The sequence below is a fragment of the Dendropsophus ebraccatus genome, chromosome 6 (genome assembly GCF_027789765.1).
Source record: "Dendropsophus ebraccatus isolate aDenEbr1 chromosome 6, aDenEbr1.pat, whole genome shotgun sequence".
NCBI classification, from domain to species: Eukaryota; Metazoa; Chordata; class Amphibia; order Anura; family Hylidae; genus Dendropsophus; species Dendropsophus ebraccatus.
Window position 1 is genome coordinate 48600187 of NC_091459.1, and position 22493 is coordinate 48622679.

Here is a 22493-nt window from a genome sequence, read left to right on the forward strand (position 1 = left end):
TCCAAGGTCTGCACTTTCAAGACCTTGCTTTTCTACAACCCATGAAACTAAATTGTTTTCTAAACAAATTCCCATCACCTACATTTTTGTTAGGTGATGGGTAATGCAAGAGAAAGCAGTTTTTCGAAATTTACTAAATTGGTCTCTTTTTAAGTTTGGCCCCTTAGTGTCCCCGTACTATTGTCAGTTTGTTGCCTGGGTTCCCGAACATCGCTCTCTGCTATGGTGTAGTGGCTAGGCAAGTCGGGTTATCTCCCTCTCTCTCTCTCCCACTGAGGTAACATACGTCTCCAGGGCTTGGATGTATAACCTAGAGACTGCTCTCATTGATTGAGAGAAGCATGTGACCAAAGCATCTTACTCTCTTACAGAATTGCTAACCCTTCCACTGCAATATACCTAAATGTATGCTGGTGAGCAGTGTTTAGCAGTGTTACAAGCAAAGTGGCAGTACATACAGCAAAAATGCAATATCCAAACAGATACTAAGGTATTCCTCAGCCACATAACAACTTTATACCTTAAGTAGCTAGGATAAAGGTATAGGCATTTTTCTTTCTCAGGGTGCGTTCTCACGTAGGGGATCTGCAGCAGATTTGTTGGCCTAGATTTGAAGTTGCAGATTCAATGCAAAGTAACTCTGGGCCATCAAATCTGCTGCGGATCTGCTGCGGATCCTGTACATGTGAATGCACCCTTAGTGCAGTTTTAGGTTTGGTTTGGTAAAACCTGAACTTTAAGGGCCAGTTCACAATGATTAAATTTGGCGGAATTCCTCAGTGTCAAACAGAGGAAGGCTGGTGCGCCTCGGCTCTCTACTCAAAGAGTGGAGAAAACCACCCTTCTGAAAGAAGAAGGTCATGTGACCAAATTTTTATTTTCTTCTATCTTGTCTAGGATTGCCCACCTGGACTTTGTTCATAAACATTAGTGAACATAGTGATCCATTGACTGTTAATGCACTAATAGGCTTATATATCATAGTGCCTGTTTTCTTAGGCCCAGCAACTTTTACTCTAATACTTAATATCCCAGGAAATAAAATACCTATTAATGTGGTATTTTGGAGCTTGTACTGCAGAATGGTGTCAAAATGGCTTTGTCTATACCTTGATTCTTGTCTTCCACAAGTGTATTACATTCTAAAAAGACAGAAACAGAAAATATAAAGATTAAACAACAACAACAATAATAAACTATACATTTATATTATTAGGCTATGTTCACACAAGGGCAAAAATATTGGCGGGCGATTTTCATATTTTAAAAAACATCAGTTTTTGCCGAGATTTAACTGACTGCAATGGCAATGTATTAAAGTCAACGGGAAGACAGATGTACACACTGTATTGAATAACGGAAGTTTTTGCTGCAGACGTCAAAATAATGAACATGATTATTATTTTCGGACATCTTTTGCAAACAGCGGACGTTTTTTATTAGTTGTTCACACACAGTTTTTCTTTTGTCACCGTTCTTTCTCCGTTTTTACCATAAAATTTAATGGACTTTTTAATTAAGCCACCCCCAAAGGGCAATTAGTAACCCCAAACTAGAATAATGTACAAACACCAGTCATTGCACTAAGGGGAGGCAAGGCTGCTAAATGACGTCCGTTATTTTAGACTCAAAATAATGGACGTCATTTTTAAATGGAGTTGAAAAAACATTGTGTGAACATAGCCTTAGAAATGTAACCGTCGGTCATCCACTAGATTACATTTTATTTTTTAATTACCTATGAGCTTTCCAAAGTAGATGTCAATACTAGGACACTGCTAACAGAAGAAAACACTCTAAAATAAAAAAGTATAAGTATATAAAGTATATTAAGACTGTGTTCACACAACGTCTTTTTAGGCAAAATAACAGCGGTTGTTTGATAATGGCGTATGTCTGTCTGTAAGATAACAGACTGAGGCAATCCTATGACCTGGACCAAAAAAATATATGTGCTGTTCCCAGCACTCCAAAATATAAAAAAAATCAATACTTTAATATTTAAAAAAAAGGATAAAAAATGATGAGAGCCACATTAACTACCATGGTTATTTATGTGGCTATCATTATTTTTTATCCTTTCTAATATGAAATAAAGTATTTTTTTTTTATATTCCAGAGTCCTGGGACCATCACATATATTTTTTATTCCATGGAAAATCAACGACTGGCTACCGTTGGACTCGTGCACCCTCTTAGATGAAGTGTGATGAATGCGAGGTGAGCAGACATCCACTCTATCTGAAATCCTATGACCTGTCTGCAATAGGAAAATCTAATCATTCAACTAATGGTCCTTTTATAATCGTTAAAGATGGTTTAGCGATTGTTTGTTGTTTGAAACGATTGACGTTTACACAATGAAATAAATTGCTCCTAAAATGTTATATAAATCGCTTTAATATCGTTCAACAGATCCATCGTGCCTTTAAGGCCAGCCCACACACCAGGGTGAATCTACAAACTACAGTTTTGACGAACCGATCTGTAAAATATCAGCAAATGACCAGCTACAATTTTAGGACATGTTAAAAGACCACCATTAACAATTTATCCCTCGTTGTTTGATTGTTAACTGATAATCGTTGAATTTTGATCACTAACACGAAGTTTTGAAAGATAACCGCTACATGTAAAAAGACCATAAGCCAACCTCTTTTGCTGTTTCTCATCAAAGAGGAAACAGATCTTTAAAAACCCTGTTTCCTCTGCACCTACAACTATGTTTAACCCCTTCCCTCCTCACTTTTCCTTTTTGCACTTTTTATTTTTTCCTCCTAATGTTTACAAAGCCATAGTGGTTGATTTTTCCAACTACAGGCTATGTTCACACTACGATTAACAGCGTCCGTTGCATAGCAACAGACGCTGCTAAACTGCTTTCCGCCAAGCTGCATTTAGGACGTTCCTGCAGCCGATACCTCTGTATCAGCTGCAGGAACGTTCTTTTTTTACTAGGTGTGCGGGCAAATCAATTAGCCATTCACTTGAATGTAATGTGCAGCCGCCATGTGAACAGCTATTTTTTCCCGATGCTGTTCAGTGAACAGGGAATGATAGGCAACTTATAAAACTTTTGTTTTATTGCTTTTAAAAAAATATTTAGCACTTTTTATTCAAATTGTGACCAAAATCTGCAATTTTGCACTTACACAGTTTACCGTTTATCAGAATACAGTTTATCAGAATAATTTAATAGTTCAGGCAATTCCGCATGCAGCGATAGCAAATATGTTTGTTTTTTTCATATATAAAATGGGAAAAGGGGGGAGATTTAAACTTTTAATATAAGAAGGGATTTTTTATTTATTAAAATATATTTTTTTTAAACTCATTTGTAGTCTTACTAGGGGACTCCTATGAGTAATACCATGATTGCTCATAGGGATTAATGCAGTACCTATATACTGCATTGATCAGTGTTTTCTTCACTCAATTTTTTCAAGCTGCTGCAGACAACCTGAAACAATTGCTGAGCCTGGGACAGCACCAGGAGCCAGAAGAGGACCCGAGCCGTAAGTATGATGGATTGGCTTGCTGCAATGTGATAAACTAGACCACTGGACCAATGGGAATGGCTTCTTCAAGCCATTTAAATGCAACTGTTAGTTTTGTCAGCTGCATTTAAATGATTAATTAGCTGGCACAAACAATCAGTTCATGCCGGCTAACAGCTGTGTTCCCTGGCTGCTGATAGGAGCCAGGAGTGGCATGGTACACAGGGGCTTGTGTCCTGATGCCTCTCTGTATCCCCTTAAAGAAAATATGACATTGCTTGATGTCATAATGCATTAAGGAGATAATATGCTGCAGCTGTACAAGGTAATTCAAAAAACCATGGGGCAAAAGTAAAGGCCTATAGTTAAAGTAACGTCAGTTGTAAATGGCCAGTGACTGAAAATTAAAGCAAGACTGTCTTCATTGCCCATTGTCACCATTTTTCTTTTCAGGAGCCAAATTTGAGACATGCCTACATAGTCTGACATAAATTGGTGACATAAATTGATTCAAGAATAAGCTTTTTGCATGTTGGAAGTGCAGAGAAAGTGTCAAAATGAATTTGGTAAATGTGCTCCACATAGAAACTGTATTTTGCATTGGATGAAGCAATTATATAACGATGGGTGTTTTTGTCATTGGACTATTCAAAGACTTTACAAGACACAATGAACAGGATTCAAGCTGTGTACTATCATAGTCCTGGAAGGGCAACCAGACCGACCAGCATGAAACTACAGGAGCCACAAACTATTTAAAAAAAAAAGTGTTGTAACCCATACAGATTACATCTTCTCCAAGGGCTGAAATATAAACGACAGACCGAAATGCTAAAACTTTTTGCATTGACTTGCAGGGAGAATTTGTTGACGGGATGTCGTTCAGCGATAAGGCTACCATTCACTTAAGTAGCAGGGTCAATCACAGGGATTTTAGAATTTAGGTATCAAGAAAAATCATGTTTTTTTATTCAGTGCATGAGGGACTCAGGGGCTGTGCAGGATCTATGAGTGTTGGGCTGTCCTCAGTGTACCTGCCCCCATTCACAGTATATGAACAACAGCATACAATGCATCACTGAAACAGTGGAGTCCATATACTGGCACACATCTGGACAGAACTGGACTACCACCTTAACATCTGCCGTATCACCAATGAAAATCACTTTGGATACAAATGTTAAAACTAATACCATCATGTATGTCATATGACATAAAACAAAAAAAAAAGTATTTTTTTCAGAATTTTACATTTCTTTTAGAATAGAAAAAAGTTAAATGCTAAGGTGTATGTTCTACATAATGGTTTCAAAAACAAATCTTCCATTAAAATTACCTTTTCATTTGCCCAGTATGCCACAATGAAGAAGATAGATAGGAGATAGATAGATAGATAGATGTTTAATGTTGCATTTAAAACTATTTAGTATTAATGCACATATACAATTCTTGGCATAAAATTTCATTTTGATTTTAAGCATTATGACAAGAGATGAGCACAGTGGCTTTGTAAAAGTTTGTACAAAGCTGAACCATTGACTTTTGTATCCATTCCATGGATAAGGTGGATACATCCTGAGGACCCCTTTGAAAACATGGATACAACCATACGCCATAGGCTGTATCCATGTTTTCTAGGCTGTCCTCATGTATCCACGTTCATCTTTCTATAAAATTCTAATTGGATTTTGTGTATGACCTATTCTAATTTGTGAATTAGATACATAATGCAGGCAGCTGTTTAAGTAAGCGATAGCGTATTTCAGTTCTTTTCATAAAACATTTTACCTTTTAATAGTTACATTTTCAATATAAATTTATGAACGAGACAGAAGATTTGCTTTATGCAAATACTTGGAGACATTAGAGCATGGAGCAATTAGCAATAAGGCAGCACCGATGACAGCACACGTAAATTACCACATCTCTAATTAGGTTTTACAATTCTGTACAACTCAGCTACCAGCATCTAAAGGGAACATGAGTATACAGCATGGTCCTTAAATATTCAGAATAAGGGCTAATACTGTATAGCTCCTCAACATGGATCTGAAGCCTATGGCCGTATCCATGTTTTCTCGGACTCCCTAGGGCTGCATCTAACTTCATTAGCCACCAGTGCCGAATGCCGAACAATCGGTCTTGAGCATGCATGAGTAGTGGCCATAGAAAATGGAGTCATAATATTGCTATGGGTAAGAATCATAAGACTCTTTAACACTTATCCTATATGGTCTACCGCCCTGATGGCGAACTTATGACACGCGTGTCAGCACTGACACACGTAGCCAGAGACGCTGACAAGTGGCCGCCCTGTGGCCGCATACAGGAGAGTATGCGGCTGCATGAAAGCTCCAAGGCAGTCCAGAGGCCTTACAGTGCGGCCCGACCCCACATATTCCCTGCCCCATGTACCACCCGGACGCAGCTACTGTGACTTCACCCGGCACAGTAGCTGCGTACGGCCGGCCGGAGCGGTGCCGCGATCCAGCCCTGTCTTCCTCCTGCTTCCAGCCCCGCCTTGCTCCTGCCTCCAGCATTGTCTCCTGGTGCCACAGCCTGCATCCTGGACCACAGCAGTATTGTAAGTGTGTGTGGGGAGGGATGGGGGTTGGGGGATAGGTCAGGTGGTGTATTGTGTGTGTGTGGGGGGGAGGGATGGGGGTCAGGTAGGGTAGTGTATGGGGAGGGATGGGGGTCAGGTAGGGTAGTGTATGTGGAGGGATGGGGGTCAGGTAAGGTAGTGTGTGTGTGGAAGGGTCAGGTCAGGTGGGGTAGTGTGTGTGTGGAGGGGTCAGGTAGGGTAGTGTATGGGGAGGTATGGGGGTCAGGTAGGGTTGTGTATGGGGAGGTATGAGGGTCAGGTAGGGTTGTGTATGGGGAGGGATGGGGGTCAGGTAGGGTAGTGTATGGGGAGAAGTGGGGGTCAGGTGGGGTAGTGTGCGTGTGGAGAGGTCAGGTAGGGTAGTGTATGGGGAGGTATCGGGGTCAGGTAGGGTAGTTTATGGGGAGGGATGGGGGCCAGGTGGGGTAGTGTGTGTGTGTGTGTGTTGTTTTAGTTTACTTACCACAATTATGTTTCGGTATATTAAGTACAGTTTTATATTACAAATACGTTTTTTTGTTATTTAAACTACAAATAACAAAATTATGGTGACACACCATTCGAGTTATACCCGCTGTCTTCCACCTCCGTGGAGAGGGTGGATACAGCCTGAGGACCACCTGGAAAACTGGGATACAGCCTATGGCTATGGCTGTATCCCAGTTTTCCAGGCGGTCCTCCGGCTGTATCCACCCTCTCCATGGAGGTGGAAGAAAGCGGGAATCATTGCCGAGAGTTCAGGTTCGTAAGAACCCGAACCTCGGCAGGTTCGGACCATCCCTAATCAGAACTCGGGGAAAAATGTCTTCCGTGGGGGTCCCGGAGCCTGTGAAGCTGGGAAGCCCCGGAAGGGCGAGAGGTAAGTAATGATTTTTTATTATGTTCCCCCCTGATGTTAACAATTTTATTCAAATCATCAGACTTCTCCTTTAAACATGGGAAACTGTTGCAAAGTATCACAGCCATCCAGTAAGGACAGAAACAAATTAATTATGCATACAGGTTTCTGATTGCTGTTAGTGGATACATGGATTACATTGAATAGGTTAATACTAATGATCCTGGAGTGGTTTTGTGTATATACACTGATATGCAAAAGCAGAAGGGATTTAATCTAGATTTCAGCAGGATTGCTAATAATCACAGATGTGCGCAACTTAAATCTATGGCTGTATGCATGTTTTCCCAGACTCCCTAGGACTGCATCTAACTTATTCAGCCACCAGTCCGGATTCAGACTCGAGCATGCTTTAGTTGTGCTCATCTCTACTAATAATGTTTGTGTACGTAGTTAATATAGTTCAGTTACAACATGGTCAGCTTAGGTTTTAGGGTAATATAAATTTTTATATGTTTTCCATTTATGTCTTCATATTATAATTAGGTTCATGCAATTCAAAGGCCGAGGACATTAAATTGAAGTCCTACAATGAAATGATTGTATACAGTAAATGAATACACGATCATGTTAAAGTTAGAGTAATAAAAACTCCAAGGTATGTTAAGTGAATTTGGCCCAGACTCTTAGTTTAATATAATAATTCTATTAATGGAACAAAGTATAGTCTAATACTCAATGTCAGATTATTGTACTGTATGTTCTGAACCACTTACCGATATATGAGAAATGGCAGAAAGCGGTTTAGATGACTTTATCAAAAGAGTTTTGGGATACATTAAATATCAGCTCAAGGTAAATGGAACCATAAAATGATATGCAGCACTGACGTTTATAATGTGTCTAAAACCATTAGAATACCATAGCAATACAATCTCTGGTACAAAATACAAGGTTTTTCTTTTTGTAATGTGAATTTGTTGCAAACACTGCAACATGAATTATTGAAGGTAACAAGTTCTATAAACATTTCTATTTAACCTTCTAAAGTAGATACAGTGGTGCCTTGGATTACGTTCCGGGACTGTGTTTGTAATCCAAATTCACTCTTAAAACAAAGCAAATTTTCCCATAAAAAATAACTGAAATGCAGAGAATTGGTTCCACACCCAAAATAATGATTTTTTTTTATTCTGAATAACACATAGAACAGATGAAACAAGCAATGAGAAACAGCTGAATATGTCATATTATAGGTTACTGTACAGTATAACCATCAGCATGTGGTGTATAATGTATAGTAAGTGCATAAACCTAAAAAAACAGAAGCAGTTTATAGATACAGGATGGAGCTGCAGATAGAGATCAGTTCATAGAGATCAGTGTAGCTATATAACACAGCGCTGATCCATGAGATCGGTGCTCTATTGCTATGGTCTGCTGCAGACCATTGCAATAGAATACCGAGCCAGGATCAGTATCATTCCAACGCTGAGGCCCGGCCCGGTAAGACCAAGGGATCCCGCCACTAGACACCAGGGATGGGTTACAAATAACACTGTTAGATGCAAGCTGTCATGTTTGCCAGCTGCATCTAACGGTGTTAGATCGGCCCGCTCCTGCTAATAGCCGTGGTCCTGTGCTGCAGATAGCAGTCAGGATCGTGGCAGTTCAGAGCGGGGTCGCGCCGGACATATGCTGTACGGGTACGGCATGTGTCCTTAAGAGGTTAAAGTCTACAAAAAAACAGGTGTCCATGCACATTATGCAATATGTGCACAGACTGACATTTTCCGTAGACTTTAATGTAGTATATTATTGAATTAAAAATATTGCCGTGTTTTATACCTATTTTATTGCCGTATTTTGCTTTTATTTTACTGTGTGGGATAAAATTACCTTTGCTGGCTGTTTTTTCTTCATTGCATGCTTGCACGCTGTCTTTTTCTAATTGTAATGTTTCTTTAGGATTTTCCTCTTCTGGTACAATCTATAAAAGTGCAACAAGACAATTAGTTATCACATCCAGAGTATACAAACACTGCATGCTATCCACTATAACAATAGACAACATCAGATAAATGAATGGTGCTCATAAATACTGTGTGTGTAGAGGGTAACACCCAGCTGGAGATGACAAAATGTGATAGTGGGTGTGGTAAATGGTGGCAGTGGGTGTGGTCAGTGGTGATGGTGGGCACAGAAATAAGCAGTGGTGGGCTGGGGCCAGTTGCTGGAGGTGAACTCTTCTTGTCCCAAGTTGGGGAGCAGTATTGTTTATGATTCAAATAAAGCATGCTGTAAAAGACTCTATTCACCTTGTTAAGGTGGCCATACACCTTCAATAACTAATGGACGTACATGCAGTCCTGGCTGTAATATGACCCTGAAAGGGGTTATCCCTCCTAGAAACTAACAATGTGTTCCATACATGTTATTAGCTTTTCAGTCTCTTTCTGCCAGTTTGGTGCTGCTTTCTGTTGAAGACACAGAAAATCTCCCCCCCCCTTCCCTTCTGAGACAGCTGATATAAACAGCATCTCTGTCCAGCTATTTCTGCACTCTGTAATGCCACGAGGGTTAATCACAGGGTTAATCAACGACTTGACCTAAGATGAATTCTCCCCAGCTTTACAGAGTTCCAAGACAGCTGGAAAGCCGACATTGTTTATATTAGTTGTCTCGGAAGGAAGGGGGTTCAGAGCAGAGATGGAGTTTTCTCCCCCCCCTTCCCTTCTGAGACAGCTGATATAAACAGCATCTCTGTCCAGCTATTTCTGCACTCTGTAATGCCACGAGGGTTAATCACTGGGTTAATCAACGACTTTACCTAAGATTAACCCCCCCCAGCTTTACAGAGTTCCAAGACAGCTGGAAAGCTGACACTGTTTATATTAGTTGTCTCGGAAGGAAGGGGGTTCAAGGCAGAGATGGAGTTTTCTGTGTCTTTTTTTTTTTTTTTTTTTATGATTTAAATTTTTTTATTAATTTTCAAACTTTACAGAAATTTACATTAATAAGGTATATACCTTATACTCATGATACGAAGCAAACACATAAACAATTATAAGCAATACACTAAGTCCCTCCCCCCCCCTCCCCGACATCTGATTCTCTATATTAGCCTATTATTTTATATATCACTAATTCTCATTATATTTTACCTTAATTTTTATGTCTCTTATCCTAACTTCTATTGGGGTAAAGCTGCAAATAGTACATGCACCATTTTTGCCAATGTTTATGGGATCTTATAATCCCATCCATTCCTACAGCTATTGCAGTTTCCATCTTATAATTGTGTTGTACCTTAGCTATTACCTCTAGTGTAGATGGGATTTCACTAGATTTCCATCTTCTAGCTATGCTGCTTCGTGCTGACATTAATACATGCAGCAATATTACCCTGTCTTGGGGTGGAATGTTCTCAGTTTCCATTGAAATCAATGCCAGACCTGGACCCCAATTTGGTTGGTAGCCAAGTATACTTCGTATGAGGTCCTCTATTTGGGACCAAAACATCTTAATTAAATGGCATTCCCACCATATATGAAGCAGAGTGCCATTACTCTCATGGCACCTCCAACATACCGGGGACATATTTGGAAAAATTTTTGCTAACTTATATGGTGTCCTATACCATCGGTATAGTAATTTGCGGGATGCTTCTAGGTGTCCAATACAGTGTGATACTCTAGATGGAATACTATATACCGTGTCCCATTCATCCTGTGTAAATATATGACCTAGGTCCTCTTCCCATTTCTTTGTAAATGTAAATTATTTTCTTTGAGATGATAAAATTCTGTATGTTAGGGCTAGGCCCTTTTGACTTTCTTTTAAGTTGTATAAGAGTTCTTCATATTTTGTTGTTTTAAGGTCAGATAATGAATTAGTTTTCTGTGTCTTTAGCAGAAAGAATCAGCTCATAACTGGGGGAAGGAGACTGAAAAGATAACAACTATTGAATAAAATATCAATCTCCAAGAAGGGGGGTGATCGAACATATATTTTACCTAACTGGATAATCCCTTTAAAAAAGCATAAGAGAGAGAAGACGTCAACAATAACTGTGGGAAACATTGTTTTACCTTGCATCTGTTATGCATTTAGGTCCGTAGATTTAAATTCTACCTCTCAATTCAGCGACTAAACATGTTTATGGGGAGAGGAAAAGGGAGCACTAACCAGGGAAGCATAATACAAAAATGTTCAGTTGTTTGTGTGCTATTTTTGCTGCTTTGAAGAAAGTCAAAGAAAGGTTGCCATATGCATCACATCCCCCAGCTAATACACGCAGAAAATATCTGCTCTGAAGCTGTGAGTGGTCACAGCGCATGGTATAATTTCCTTAATATACATATGATGCATAATAGCAATTTGCACAAAATGATATTAGATATAAATATCGTTAGCAATTTGCGCTGATTTTAATAGGTTATTACGTACGATGATTTATGCTTAGTGTAACACAGAGGTTAGCAATACAATAAACATGTTTTCCCAGCTTTATCTGAATGATATTTTTATAGGGAGCAAGTTTCATTCCTAATGAATAAGCCAGCACATATAAGGCGTTACTGGTGGAGAAACAAGAATCAATTAGGAAACCTGTAGCTCTCACTTCAGCCAGTATAAATTACTGTGTCCGCTGATCGTTGTCTTTAAAAATGTTGAAAGAGCAATGATACAGATAATAATGTGTAACAGGAGTGCGGCAGCAGCAGACCGCCGCTATCTCCTAAAGATTGTCCGGGGAGCCCCCCGCTTCTCCCTGCACCCTCCACCCCCCATACACTTACCCGCTCGCTGTCGACACATGTAATAGAGCCATCAGCGAGCAGGAAACAATGAGCAAAAGAGTGCTGACCTGACAGGCTGCCACTCTCTTGCTCCTTCTCATTGCCCCTGTAATAGGAGCTTTAGAAGATCTCATAGGGTTTTGTCTGGCTGGGTGGGATGCCTCTTGCAAGGGTAACCCTTGGGGAGGCTGGTATAGAACTGGTGTACAGCTTATTTGCATACTTTTACCAGGCAATAAAGTGTATAGGACTGTACCAGCTGGATTTTCACAAAGAGAAACAGTGTATTTTAAGTGCAGCTTTAGGATAGGTTCACACTATGTATATTTGAGGCTGTATTTGGTCCTCATGTCAGGTCCTCATAGCAACCAAAACCAGGAGTGGATTGAAAACACAGAAAGGATCTGTTGAATGTTGAAATTGAGTGGATGGCCGCCATATAACAGTAAATAGTAAAGCGAGTGCTGGAAACACAAGAAAAAGGCGCTCCCTGGGTGAATCAGTTTCACAATAATGACAAAAGGAAAGTGGCGAGGAATGTGCTCACCTGGTCGGGTTGTACTAAGAGCACAACACCTTTTTGCGCATGGAATTTAGAAAACCTTGGTGCTGCCGCTCCAATGCCCAGGACAGGATGCCTCTAGTCGTGGGTTACAAAATGCAGGAACTCGTGCAGAAGGATTAGTGTTCCGAGTGAATGGACACTTTCAGGAAGGAGGTATCGTGGCGCACAGAGGTTCTCAGGACAAGTGGTTGAATAAATATTTGCTTATTACAGCATAAGGCAACGCGTTTCTAGGCTACAAAGCCTCTTTCTCAAGCCAAAATTAAACGCATCTGGCTTGAGAAAGAGGCTTTGTAGCCTAGAAACGCGTTGCCTTATGCTGTAATAAACAAATATACTTATTCAACCACTTGTCCTGAGAACCTCCGTGCGCCACGATACCTCCTTCCTGGAAGTGTCCCTTCACTCGGAACACTAATCCTTCTGCACGAGTTCCTGCATATAACAGTAAATAACTTCCATTATTTCAATACAACAGCCGTTGTTTTAAAATAACAGTACATATTTGCCATTAAATGACGGCCATCCACTCAATTACAACATTATGTGAACAGAGCCTTTCTGTGTTTTCAATCCACTCCTTGTTTTGGTTGCTATACAGCCTCAAACATACAGCCTCAAATATACGTAGTGTGAACATAGCCTTAGGCTATGTTCCCATAACCTATTTTTTTGTCCGTTTCACATGATTTTTTTGAATGCCCATCAATTTGGCCTTAAAGCTCCTAAGTTTTATGCACATTTTGGCCTTAATTTCCATAAAATGGGCATATTTTGTGGCCAAAATGATGGTTGTCCAAAAAATGGTCTGTGATATGGCCAGAAAAAGGAGATGTGGAACATAGCCTCAAAAAGACATCTCATCCAGCCAACTAGATTTCTGCTTTTGAGGAGTAACATCTTGAAAACAGTGTGAGGCTATGTTCACACTACGTAAGTGCCGCGGAAATCACGGCCGGAGTGTATAAACATAGTATAGCTATTTAGTGAATAGCAGCCGCAGAAAGCCCTGTCAGTGTGCAGTGTGCAGTGGGGAGTTCTGATGCAGGCGCGCACGGATGCGCCCGCATCAGAACTCTGCAGCGTTAAAGATCATCCGGCCGGTAGTGGATGATCTTTTCAGAGACCGGACTTTCCGTGACCCGGCCAGTCTCTTACAGTTTGTCAACATAGCCTTATATTGTTCCACCTAAACTAAAAGTCAACCGTTTTTCCAAGTGAAAAGCTTGAGAGAAATTGACTTTGAGGCTGGCCATACATTTTCAATAACTGACGACTAAACGATCATTAGGCTGTCAGTTATGTCTTCTGACCGGCCCCATGTTCCCCACACACATGAACATTTGGCATGGCCAGGGATCCCTGTGTTGTCTATGAAAAAGGGAAGGGTAAGCTGCAGCAAGAGAGCTCTCGCTGACCTCTCCTGAAATAAAGAGGTTGGACAGTGACTTTCCATCACCTCTGACCCCTATTTCCACTGACATCAGGTCAGGAAAAACCCCATACAAGATTGCCAAGCCAAGACTCTTTAGCTAAATGAACCTGAGCGGCAGTGTCTCTGGTCATAGGATATTAGACAGTCTTGCCCTCCCCAGGAACACTGTGCAATACATCAAAGACCAGGGGCAGCCTGAAGACAAAGCAGCGGCAAGACAGCAGGATGGGAAAGCAAGATATCAGATCAGACAGCAGTGTTGATGGTAAGTATGCACTGCATGCGTGACCTGTAAACTGACAGCAGAGATATATGCATATCTATGTTGTCAGTTTCCATGGCTGCACGAACAATACATTCATGCAGCCCGACCGCTCAATTGTGTCATGTAAAAGTGCTACAAACGAGTTTGTGGCTGCGCATGGCCAAAAAATCTTTAAATGTAAAAGGCCCCCTAATCTGACAGGAAGAGAAACAAAAAAACTAATATGAAGGGGGCTATGAAAACGCGACAATCTTAGCGAATCTAGGTCAATATGTCAGTTTTACCACACAGTAAACAGCATAAAAACGAAACCTTCTAAAACTTTCAGAATTGTATTTTCTTTTTCAATTTCAAGCCACAAATATTTTATTTTTTTGTTTCACAGTACATTATATGGTAAACTGAAGGGGGTATTTAGAAAATACAATTGATTCTGCAAAAAAAAAAAAGTCCAACGTGGCCCTGTAAGTAGAAAACAGCAAACAAATATCATGAAATTGGTGAGAGATAAAAACACAATGTAGATTGGAAAGATGTAGCGATTATAATTTACGGAGCAATTCAGCCTAAACTAAAAAGCACATTAGCAGGGGATTCTCACATGTATCATAAAGGATTATTAGAACAAACAATAAATTGTAGCAACATTTTGTTTGCAGTTTTGTTGCAAAGGAAAACCACAGGTAGATTACTGAGATACCACAATAAAAGGTTTAAGCCATCTGAAGCTAAAGAACACACCCCAGTTTACTACTCATCCACTTCCTGGATGATTTTCTAGTTCTTTTATGATTATAGTTGACTGCACACAGGACTTAGTTACATAGACTTGTACTGTGTCGGGCTGAGGTATCTGGGGCCCACCAGAGGAAATGACCCTGGGTCCCACCAATGAAGAACCAGTGGAAAACGACATGTCAGTTAGTCTTAATGCAGGTTCTAAAGCTGGGGGCCCATCGGAGGATTCTCCGGTGCTCTGGTGGGCCAGTCCGACACTGGAATTGTACACTGAGCTGCCTCAAGGTGCTAACACAAGGACTAGAGCAGCTTGTGTGTATGATCAGGGCCGCCGATAGGGCAGTACAACCGGTACTGCCGTATGGGGCCCGGACCCTAAGAGACATGGGGGGGGCCCCCGCACGGCCCCCCTTGCCACCTGGGGGGGGGGTGTTGTGCTGCTTCGGCCCGGTGAGCTTCCGGCACACGCTGCCTCTATCACTGGCCGGAAGCTCACAGCTGCAGCCCTGCGGTCCTTCTCTCCTGCTCGGCAGCGGCGCACGTGACGTCATCGCGCCGAGCAGGAGAGAAGTTCCTGGACCGCGGGGCTGCAGCTGTGAGCTTCCGGCCAGTGATAGAGGCAGCGTGTGCCGGAAGCTCACCGGACCAAAGCTGCATGGGAAGGGGGGACCTGCCTCACCTGCCTCTGCTCCCCCGGCCGCTCCCTCTTCCCCCAGCCTCTCCTCCTGTACCCCCCCTCCAGCCTCTCCTCCTGTACCCCCCCTCCAGCCTCTCCTCCTGTACCCCCCTCCAGACTCTCCTCCTGTACCCCCCCCCTCCAGCCTCTCCTCCTGTACCCCCCCTCCAGCCTCTCCTCCTGTACCCCCCCCTCCAGCCTCTCCTCCTGCACCCCCCCCTCCAGCCTCTCCTCCTGTACCCCCCCTCCAGCCTCTCCTCCTGTACCCCCCCTCCAGCCTCTCCTCCTGTACCCCCCCCCTCCAGCCTCTCCTCCTGTACCCCCCCTCCAGCCTCTCCTCCTGTACCCCCCCTCCAGCCTCTCCTCCTGTACCCCCCCTCCAGCCTCTCCTCCTGTACCCCCCCCTCCAGCCTCTCCTCTTGTACCCCCCCTCCAGCCTCTCCTCCTGTACCCCCCCTCCAGCCTCTCCTCCTGTACCCCCCCTCCAGCCTCTCCTCCTGTACCCCCCCTCCTGTACCCCCTCCAGCCTCTCCTCTTGTACCCCCTGCCTCTCCTCCTGCACCCCCAGCCTCTCCTCCTGTACCTCCTCTAGCCTCTCCTCCTGCACCCCACAGCCTCTCCTCCTGCACACCACAGCCTCTCCTCCTGTACCCCTCAGCCTCACCCCCTGCACCCCACAGCCTCTCCCCCAGCCTCTCCTCCTCTACCCCCCCCCTCCAGCCTCTCCTCCTGCACCCCCCTTCCAGCCTCTCCTCCTGTACCCCCTTCCAGCCTCTCCTCCTGTACCCCCCTCCTGTACCCCCTCCAGCCTCTCCTCCTGTACCCCCTCCAGCCTCTCCTCTTGTACCCCCCCCCGCCTCTCCTCCTGCACCCCCCCCCCGCCTCTCCTCCTGCACCCCACAGCCTCTCCTCCTACACCCCACAGCCTCTCCTCCTGCACCCCCCAGCCTCTCCTCCTGCAACCCCCAGCCTCTCCTCCTGCACCCCCAGCCTCTCCCCCAGCCTCTTCTCCTGCACCCCCCAGCCTCTCCTCCTGCACCCCACAGCCTCACCCAGCCTCTTCTCCTGCACCCCTCAGCCTCTCCTCCTGCACCCCACAGCCTCTCCCACAGCCTCTTCTCCTGCACCCCCCAGCCTCTCCCCCAGCCTCTTCTCCTGCACCCCCAGCCTCTCCTCCAGCCTCTCCTCCTGCACCCCACAGCCTCTCCACCAGCACCCCCAGCTGCTCTCCCTGCCCCCCAACTGCTCCTCCTGTCCCCCATCTTCTCCTCCGCCTGTCCCCCATCTTCTCCCCCTGCCACCCCAGCTGCCCAATCTTCTCCCTGCCACCCTAGCTGCCCCCTATCTGCTCCCCCTGCCTGCCACCCCAGCTGCTCCTCCTGCCCCTCATCTACTCCCCCTGCCACCCCAGCTGCTGCCCCCGAGCTGATCCCTCTGCCCCACATTGCTCCCTCTGCCCCCCCAGCTGCTCCCCCTGCCCCTCTCACCCCAGCTGCTCCCCCTGCCCCATCTACTACCCCTGCCCCTCTCACCCCAGCTGCTCCCCCTGCCCCCATCTGCTCCTCCTCCTGCCCCCATCTACTCCCCCTGCCCCCAGCTGCTCCCTCTGCCTCCCCAGATTCTCCCCCTGCCACCCCTAGCTGCTCTCCCTCCCCGTCACCCCAGCTGCTCTCCTTCCCCCTGTCACCCCAGCTTCTCCCCTTCACCCCAGCGGCTTCTTCTGCCACCCCCAGCTGCCTCCCTTCCCCAGTCACCCCCAGCTGCCTGCTTGCAGACTAGTTGTGGTCGGAGAAGTCTTCTTGATCGCTGCGCCAGATGGAGAAGAAAGCAAGAAGCGACGGCAATCGGAGAAGACGTCACCTGTGAGTCATTAGTAACTGCACTGTAATCACTTCTATAGTGTGCAGAGCCTGTGTACCATTGGGGTCTAAATGGGTCAGTGTATTGTTTGCGGTAGTGTACTGACACAGCCCCGCAGTCACTACAGTACACTAGCGCAAACTTTTAAACTAGGACCCAACTACAACAGCCGCAGGCACTACAACTCCCAGCATATGCTGAGGGCTGCAGACTGTCAGTAAATGCTGGGAGTTGTAGTGCCTGCAGCTGTTGTAGTTGGGTCCTAGGTGCATTATACACTGGATGCTTTGTAGCATATAAGAATACATAGATCTGTGGGGGCTCAGTGCAGTGACGTGACCCCAGAACATCACTAATAGGGGATAGTGGTAGATGTTTTGTTCTATCCCCTATTAGTGATGTTCTGGGGTCACTTCCCTGCACTGAGCCCCCACAGATCTATGTATTCTTATATGCCACAAAGCATCCAGTGTATAGGACCCAACTACAACAGCTGCAGGCACTACAACTCCCAGCATGTACTGACAGTCTGCAGCCCTCAGAGTATGCTGGGAGTTGTAGTACAGTGTAGATTGCAGCCACCAGGAGCCTCTGCACACAGTGATTTATTACAGGGTTGTCCTCTCAGAGACTACAACTCCCAGCATACCCTGAGAGCTGTATAAATGTAGGGATTTGTCACAAATACAGATGAATTCAGGAAAGGAGCGGGTCAGCATGTCGTGTCTCACTGGTTCTATATTGGTGGGCCCCAGGTCCCCCAGTCCGACACTGGACAGAAGCGGCCCCCAAACTAAGACGTCCCCGGCCTCCTTCCTTCCTCCATCACATTTGTTTGATGAGAACAGCGGGCATCAAGCAGAGCGACACCCAAGTGCCAGGGTATATACCATGCATGTACAGTAATGGGGGGGGCGCATCAGCGTGCAAAGTGCCTAGGGCAGCATAAACTCTAAATACAGGCCTGGCTGCCGGCACTTCATACCAGCAGCCTATGGGAGGCCGGGCCGTGACCTCTCCGGCAGGCGTGATCATGTGACGTCATCACGCCTGCCGGAAGTCCCGTCCCTGCGGCTCGCAAGATGGAGCCCGAAGAGGAGGAAGAGCTGCTGCCTGCACAGCGCGGATTAGGTGAGTAGGATGTTTGTTTTTTTAGGGGCACCTCTGGGGGCATTATTAGTTCATGGGGGGCACCTCTGGGGGCATTATTAGTGTATGGGGGCACCTCTGGGGGCATTATTAGTATATGGGGGCACCTCTGGGGGCATTATTAGCATATGGGGGCACCTCTGGGGGCATTATTAGTTCATGGGGGGCACCTCTGGGGGCATTATTAGTATATGGGGGCACCTCTGGGGGCATTATTAGTATATGGGGGCACCTCTGGGGGCATTATTAGTATATGGGGGCACCTCTGGGGGCATTATTAGTATATGGGGGCACCTCTGGGGGCATTATTAGCTCATGGGGGCACCTCTGGGGGCATTATTAGCTCATGGGGCACCTCTGGGGGCATTATTAGTGTATGGGGGCACCTCCGGGGGCATTATTAGTATATGGGGGCACCTCTGGGGGCATTATTAGTATATGGGGGCACCTCTGGGGGCATTATTAGTGAATGGGGGCACCTCTGGGGGCATTATTAGTGTATGGGGGCACCTCTGGGGGCATTATTAGTGTATGGGGGCACCTCTGGGGGCATTATTAGTTCATGGGGGCACCTCCGGGGGCATTATTAGTATATGGGGGCACCTCTGCGGGCATTATTAGTTCTTGGGGGGCACCTCTGGGGGCATTATTAGTATATGGGGGCACCTCTGGGGGCATTATTAGTATATGGGGGCACCTCTGGGGGCATTATTAGTATATGGGGGCACCTCTGGGGGCATTATTAGTTCATGGGGGGCACCTCTGGGGGCATTATTAGTATATGGGGGCACCTCTGGGGGCATTATTAACTCATGGGGGCATCTCTGGGGGCATTATTAGTTCATGGGGGCCACCTCTGGGGGCATTATTAGTTCATGGGGGCACCTCTGGGGGCATTATTAGCTCATGGGGGTACCTCTGGGGGCATTATTAGTTCATGGGGGCCACCTCTAGGGGCATTATTAGCTCATGGGGGCACATCAGGGAATCCTACATACAGGGGGCACAGCAGGGGATCCTACATACAGGGGGCACAGCAGGGAATCCTACATACAGGAGGCACAGCAGGGAATCCTACATACAGGGGGCATCCCACATTCCTACTCGCTTTACTGCACATAACACCAAACAGCGCAGTTACTATTGGAACCTACAGGAGGGAGAAAGGGAAGGAAGTTGCTAGAAATGTGCGGAGCCTAAATTGTTTGTCTCGCAGGTTCTGAAAAGATGAAACATATCTGGAAGGAATCATCCTGGAGGTCTGGGCCGGATGGAGAGGAAAAGGGAAAGTGACGCCTCAGATCAAAGAAGACGTCACCTGTGAGTCACTGTATGACACTTTTCTTATTTTGTAGAACATCATTTAGTAGGGGTGCCCCGAGGTGACAGCTACTACATTATCTGTACTCAGAGATATCACTGTGTTATCTGTGCTGTTACATAGGACTGCAGGTGACAGCTACTACATTATCTGTACTCAGAGATACCACTGTGTTATGTGGTCTTACATAGGACTGCAGGTGATATCAGGTGATTTCTCCAGGTTGCAGAAGTTCAAACTTTATTGTGCCCTGGTGTGCTGGTGTCTGTATACATGTGTGCTGGTGTCTGTATGTGTGTATACATGTGTGCTGGTGTCTGTATACATGTGTGCTGGTGTCTGTGTGTGAGATCAATTCTAGAGAACTGGCTCATATATCCCATTTTCCCCAGTGGCTTAAAATGTAACCTCTGTTATACAGTTATAAAATTGTAGAAACTAAATGTGAACAAGGTGCAATTCAAATAGACACTTGCTTGTATAGCTGTCTCTTGTGCTCTGTATGCAGTGCATTATATTCACCCCTGCAACGTACAATTTATAGCGTGTCTACAAGCCCAGCGGGGCTCATTATGATGGAGACTAAAACTTATACAAGAGTGGGGTAGGGGTTCCCCTGTATTCAGAATGCTGTTGAGTGCTAGGCAATGCCCCGTCTGGGATTATTGAATTTCGAGGGTCTATGCAGAGCAGGATAAAGACACCTCTGCTGCACAAACAGGATCTCCTAGAAAGCGTTCTCACCGCCATGTATTCGCTATCACTGGCTTGGGTGAGCTAAACTAGTCTGCCTGGGGGGTGTGTGATTTGTATATGCTCACTAACATGGAACAGCCTCATTATATTAGCCTTATCAACATATTCTATGTTAGTGAGCATACCGGGGGGGGGGGGGGGGGATATTGGTGAACATATACAAATCAAACAGCCCCCCAGACCCTCGAAATTCAATAACCCCAAACGGGGCATTGCCTAGTACTCAACAGCATTCTGAATACAGGGGAACCCCTACCCCACTCTTGTATAAGTTTTAGTCTCCATCATAATGAGCCCCGCTGGGCTTCTAGACACGCTATAAATTGTACGTTGCAGGGGTGAATATAATGCACTGCATACAGAGCACAAGAGACAGCTATACAAGTAAGTGTCTGTATGGTGACATTTAAATTGCACCTTGTTCACATTTAGTTTCTACAATTTTATAACTGTATAACAGAGGTTACATTTTAAGCCACTGGGGAAAATGGGGTATATGAGCCAGTTCTTTAGAATTGATCGGAACCAAATTATACCTCCCAGCAAGGCGTGGGGCGAACACATTATTTTTTTTTTTATTAATGTGGGGGGCCCAGACACTTTGGTTGTATGGGGCCCCGAAATTCCTGATGGCGGCCCTGTGTATGATTACCTGCTCAGTTGCATTATGGAGGAGAACGCAGTACATACACATACAATGTGATAATGAGGTATTATAATAGATGCAATAGATTTACTTCTGTGAATGTGAATTAGTATCAGCTATCTTTATAAATTACATTTAATGGGGCTAACTACCATCTTGTATTTCCAACAAGAGTTACAGAGAAATATGTTCTGAATAGTGATGAGCGAACATCCTGATCCCGAACACAGAAAAAAAAATAATTCTTGATCGGTTTGTGTTCAAAGAACATTCACAAACAAATAACGAACTTACAGTAGAAGCGTACTTTTCGGTCTATGCACATACGTACAGATTATCAAGTGCAAAAATTACGCAGTGGCTCACATCGAGATAAACATTCGCATGTTCAAATATGGTTGAAAATTATCGTTATAACCATTCTGATCATTGACCAAATTGTTTGTGATCGGCGAACACCAACAGCTTGCGTCATGTTCATACGAACATTTACGAACATGTTCACTCATCACTAGTTCTGAATAAGTGTAGTCAATTCCTCAGGCTATTTGAAATAGGGAGGGGGATGTGTGTGGCCTTTACAGTTTGTCACTGGTATACAGGTATAGCTCTGATGCTGTTTTTATACAATTTTGCCTTGTTATTGCTGTGCTTTCTCTGTAATCATATGCTTACCTGTTTACTTAAAGGGGAAGTCTGGGCAAAATAATTTTAAGATATGTTTTTGTCCAACAAAAGTTATAAAAATTACTAATAGACACTTATTATGGGAAACGTACCTATAGTGCATTTTCCCTGCACTTACTATAGCATGGCGTGTTCTGATCTCTGTAAAGTTGGTGATGTTATGTTATATAAACTGCCGACACCTGCTGCTCCAGTCTGTCCCACCACTGCAGCAGGAGTCGGCAGTTTATGTGACGTGACATCACCGACTGTACAGAGACCTGATCACACCATGCTGCAGAGAAAATGCACTATAGGTGCATTTCCCATAATAAGTGTCTATTAGTAGTTTTTATAACTTTTGTTGGACAATAACATATCTTAAAATGATTTTGCCCGGACTTCTCCATTAACTATTAAACTGTTATGCTCTTGCATTTTATGCAAATTGATACTTGCATCATAGTAGTGGCCCCTACGTATCAGTCCCTCTTCTTTTTATTGTTTTATGTGTCTTCTAAGTTCCCATCGGACCAGTGACGCTGAGAAATAAGGTCATTTTTATACCTTTATTCTCTGCGCCATTTTTTCCCCTAAATCTTTACTTTAATCAACATGTACAGACCTGCACTGCTTACACAGAACCACAGCGTACCGGAGTGTTGTAAACAGAT

At 44.5% G+C, this 22493-nt stretch overlaps 1 protein-coding gene across 1 annotated transcript in view; it reads right to left on the minus strand.

Moving 5' to 3' along the window:
- Positions 1–22493, minus strand: part of THEMIS (thymocyte selection associated) — a 60364-nt gene that overhangs the window by 7192 nt on the left and 30679 nt on the right. Inside the window, exons 5-6 of the mRNA XM_069973692.1 lie at positions 8840–8930; positions 1048–1142 (exon numbers count right to left, since the gene is read on the minus strand). Coding sequence (XP_069829793.1) covers positions 1051–1142; positions 8840–8930 — 183 coding nt within the window. The 3' untranslated portion in view covers positions 1048–1050. The remainder of the gene's footprint in view (positions 1–1047; positions 1143–8839; positions 8931–22493) is intronic.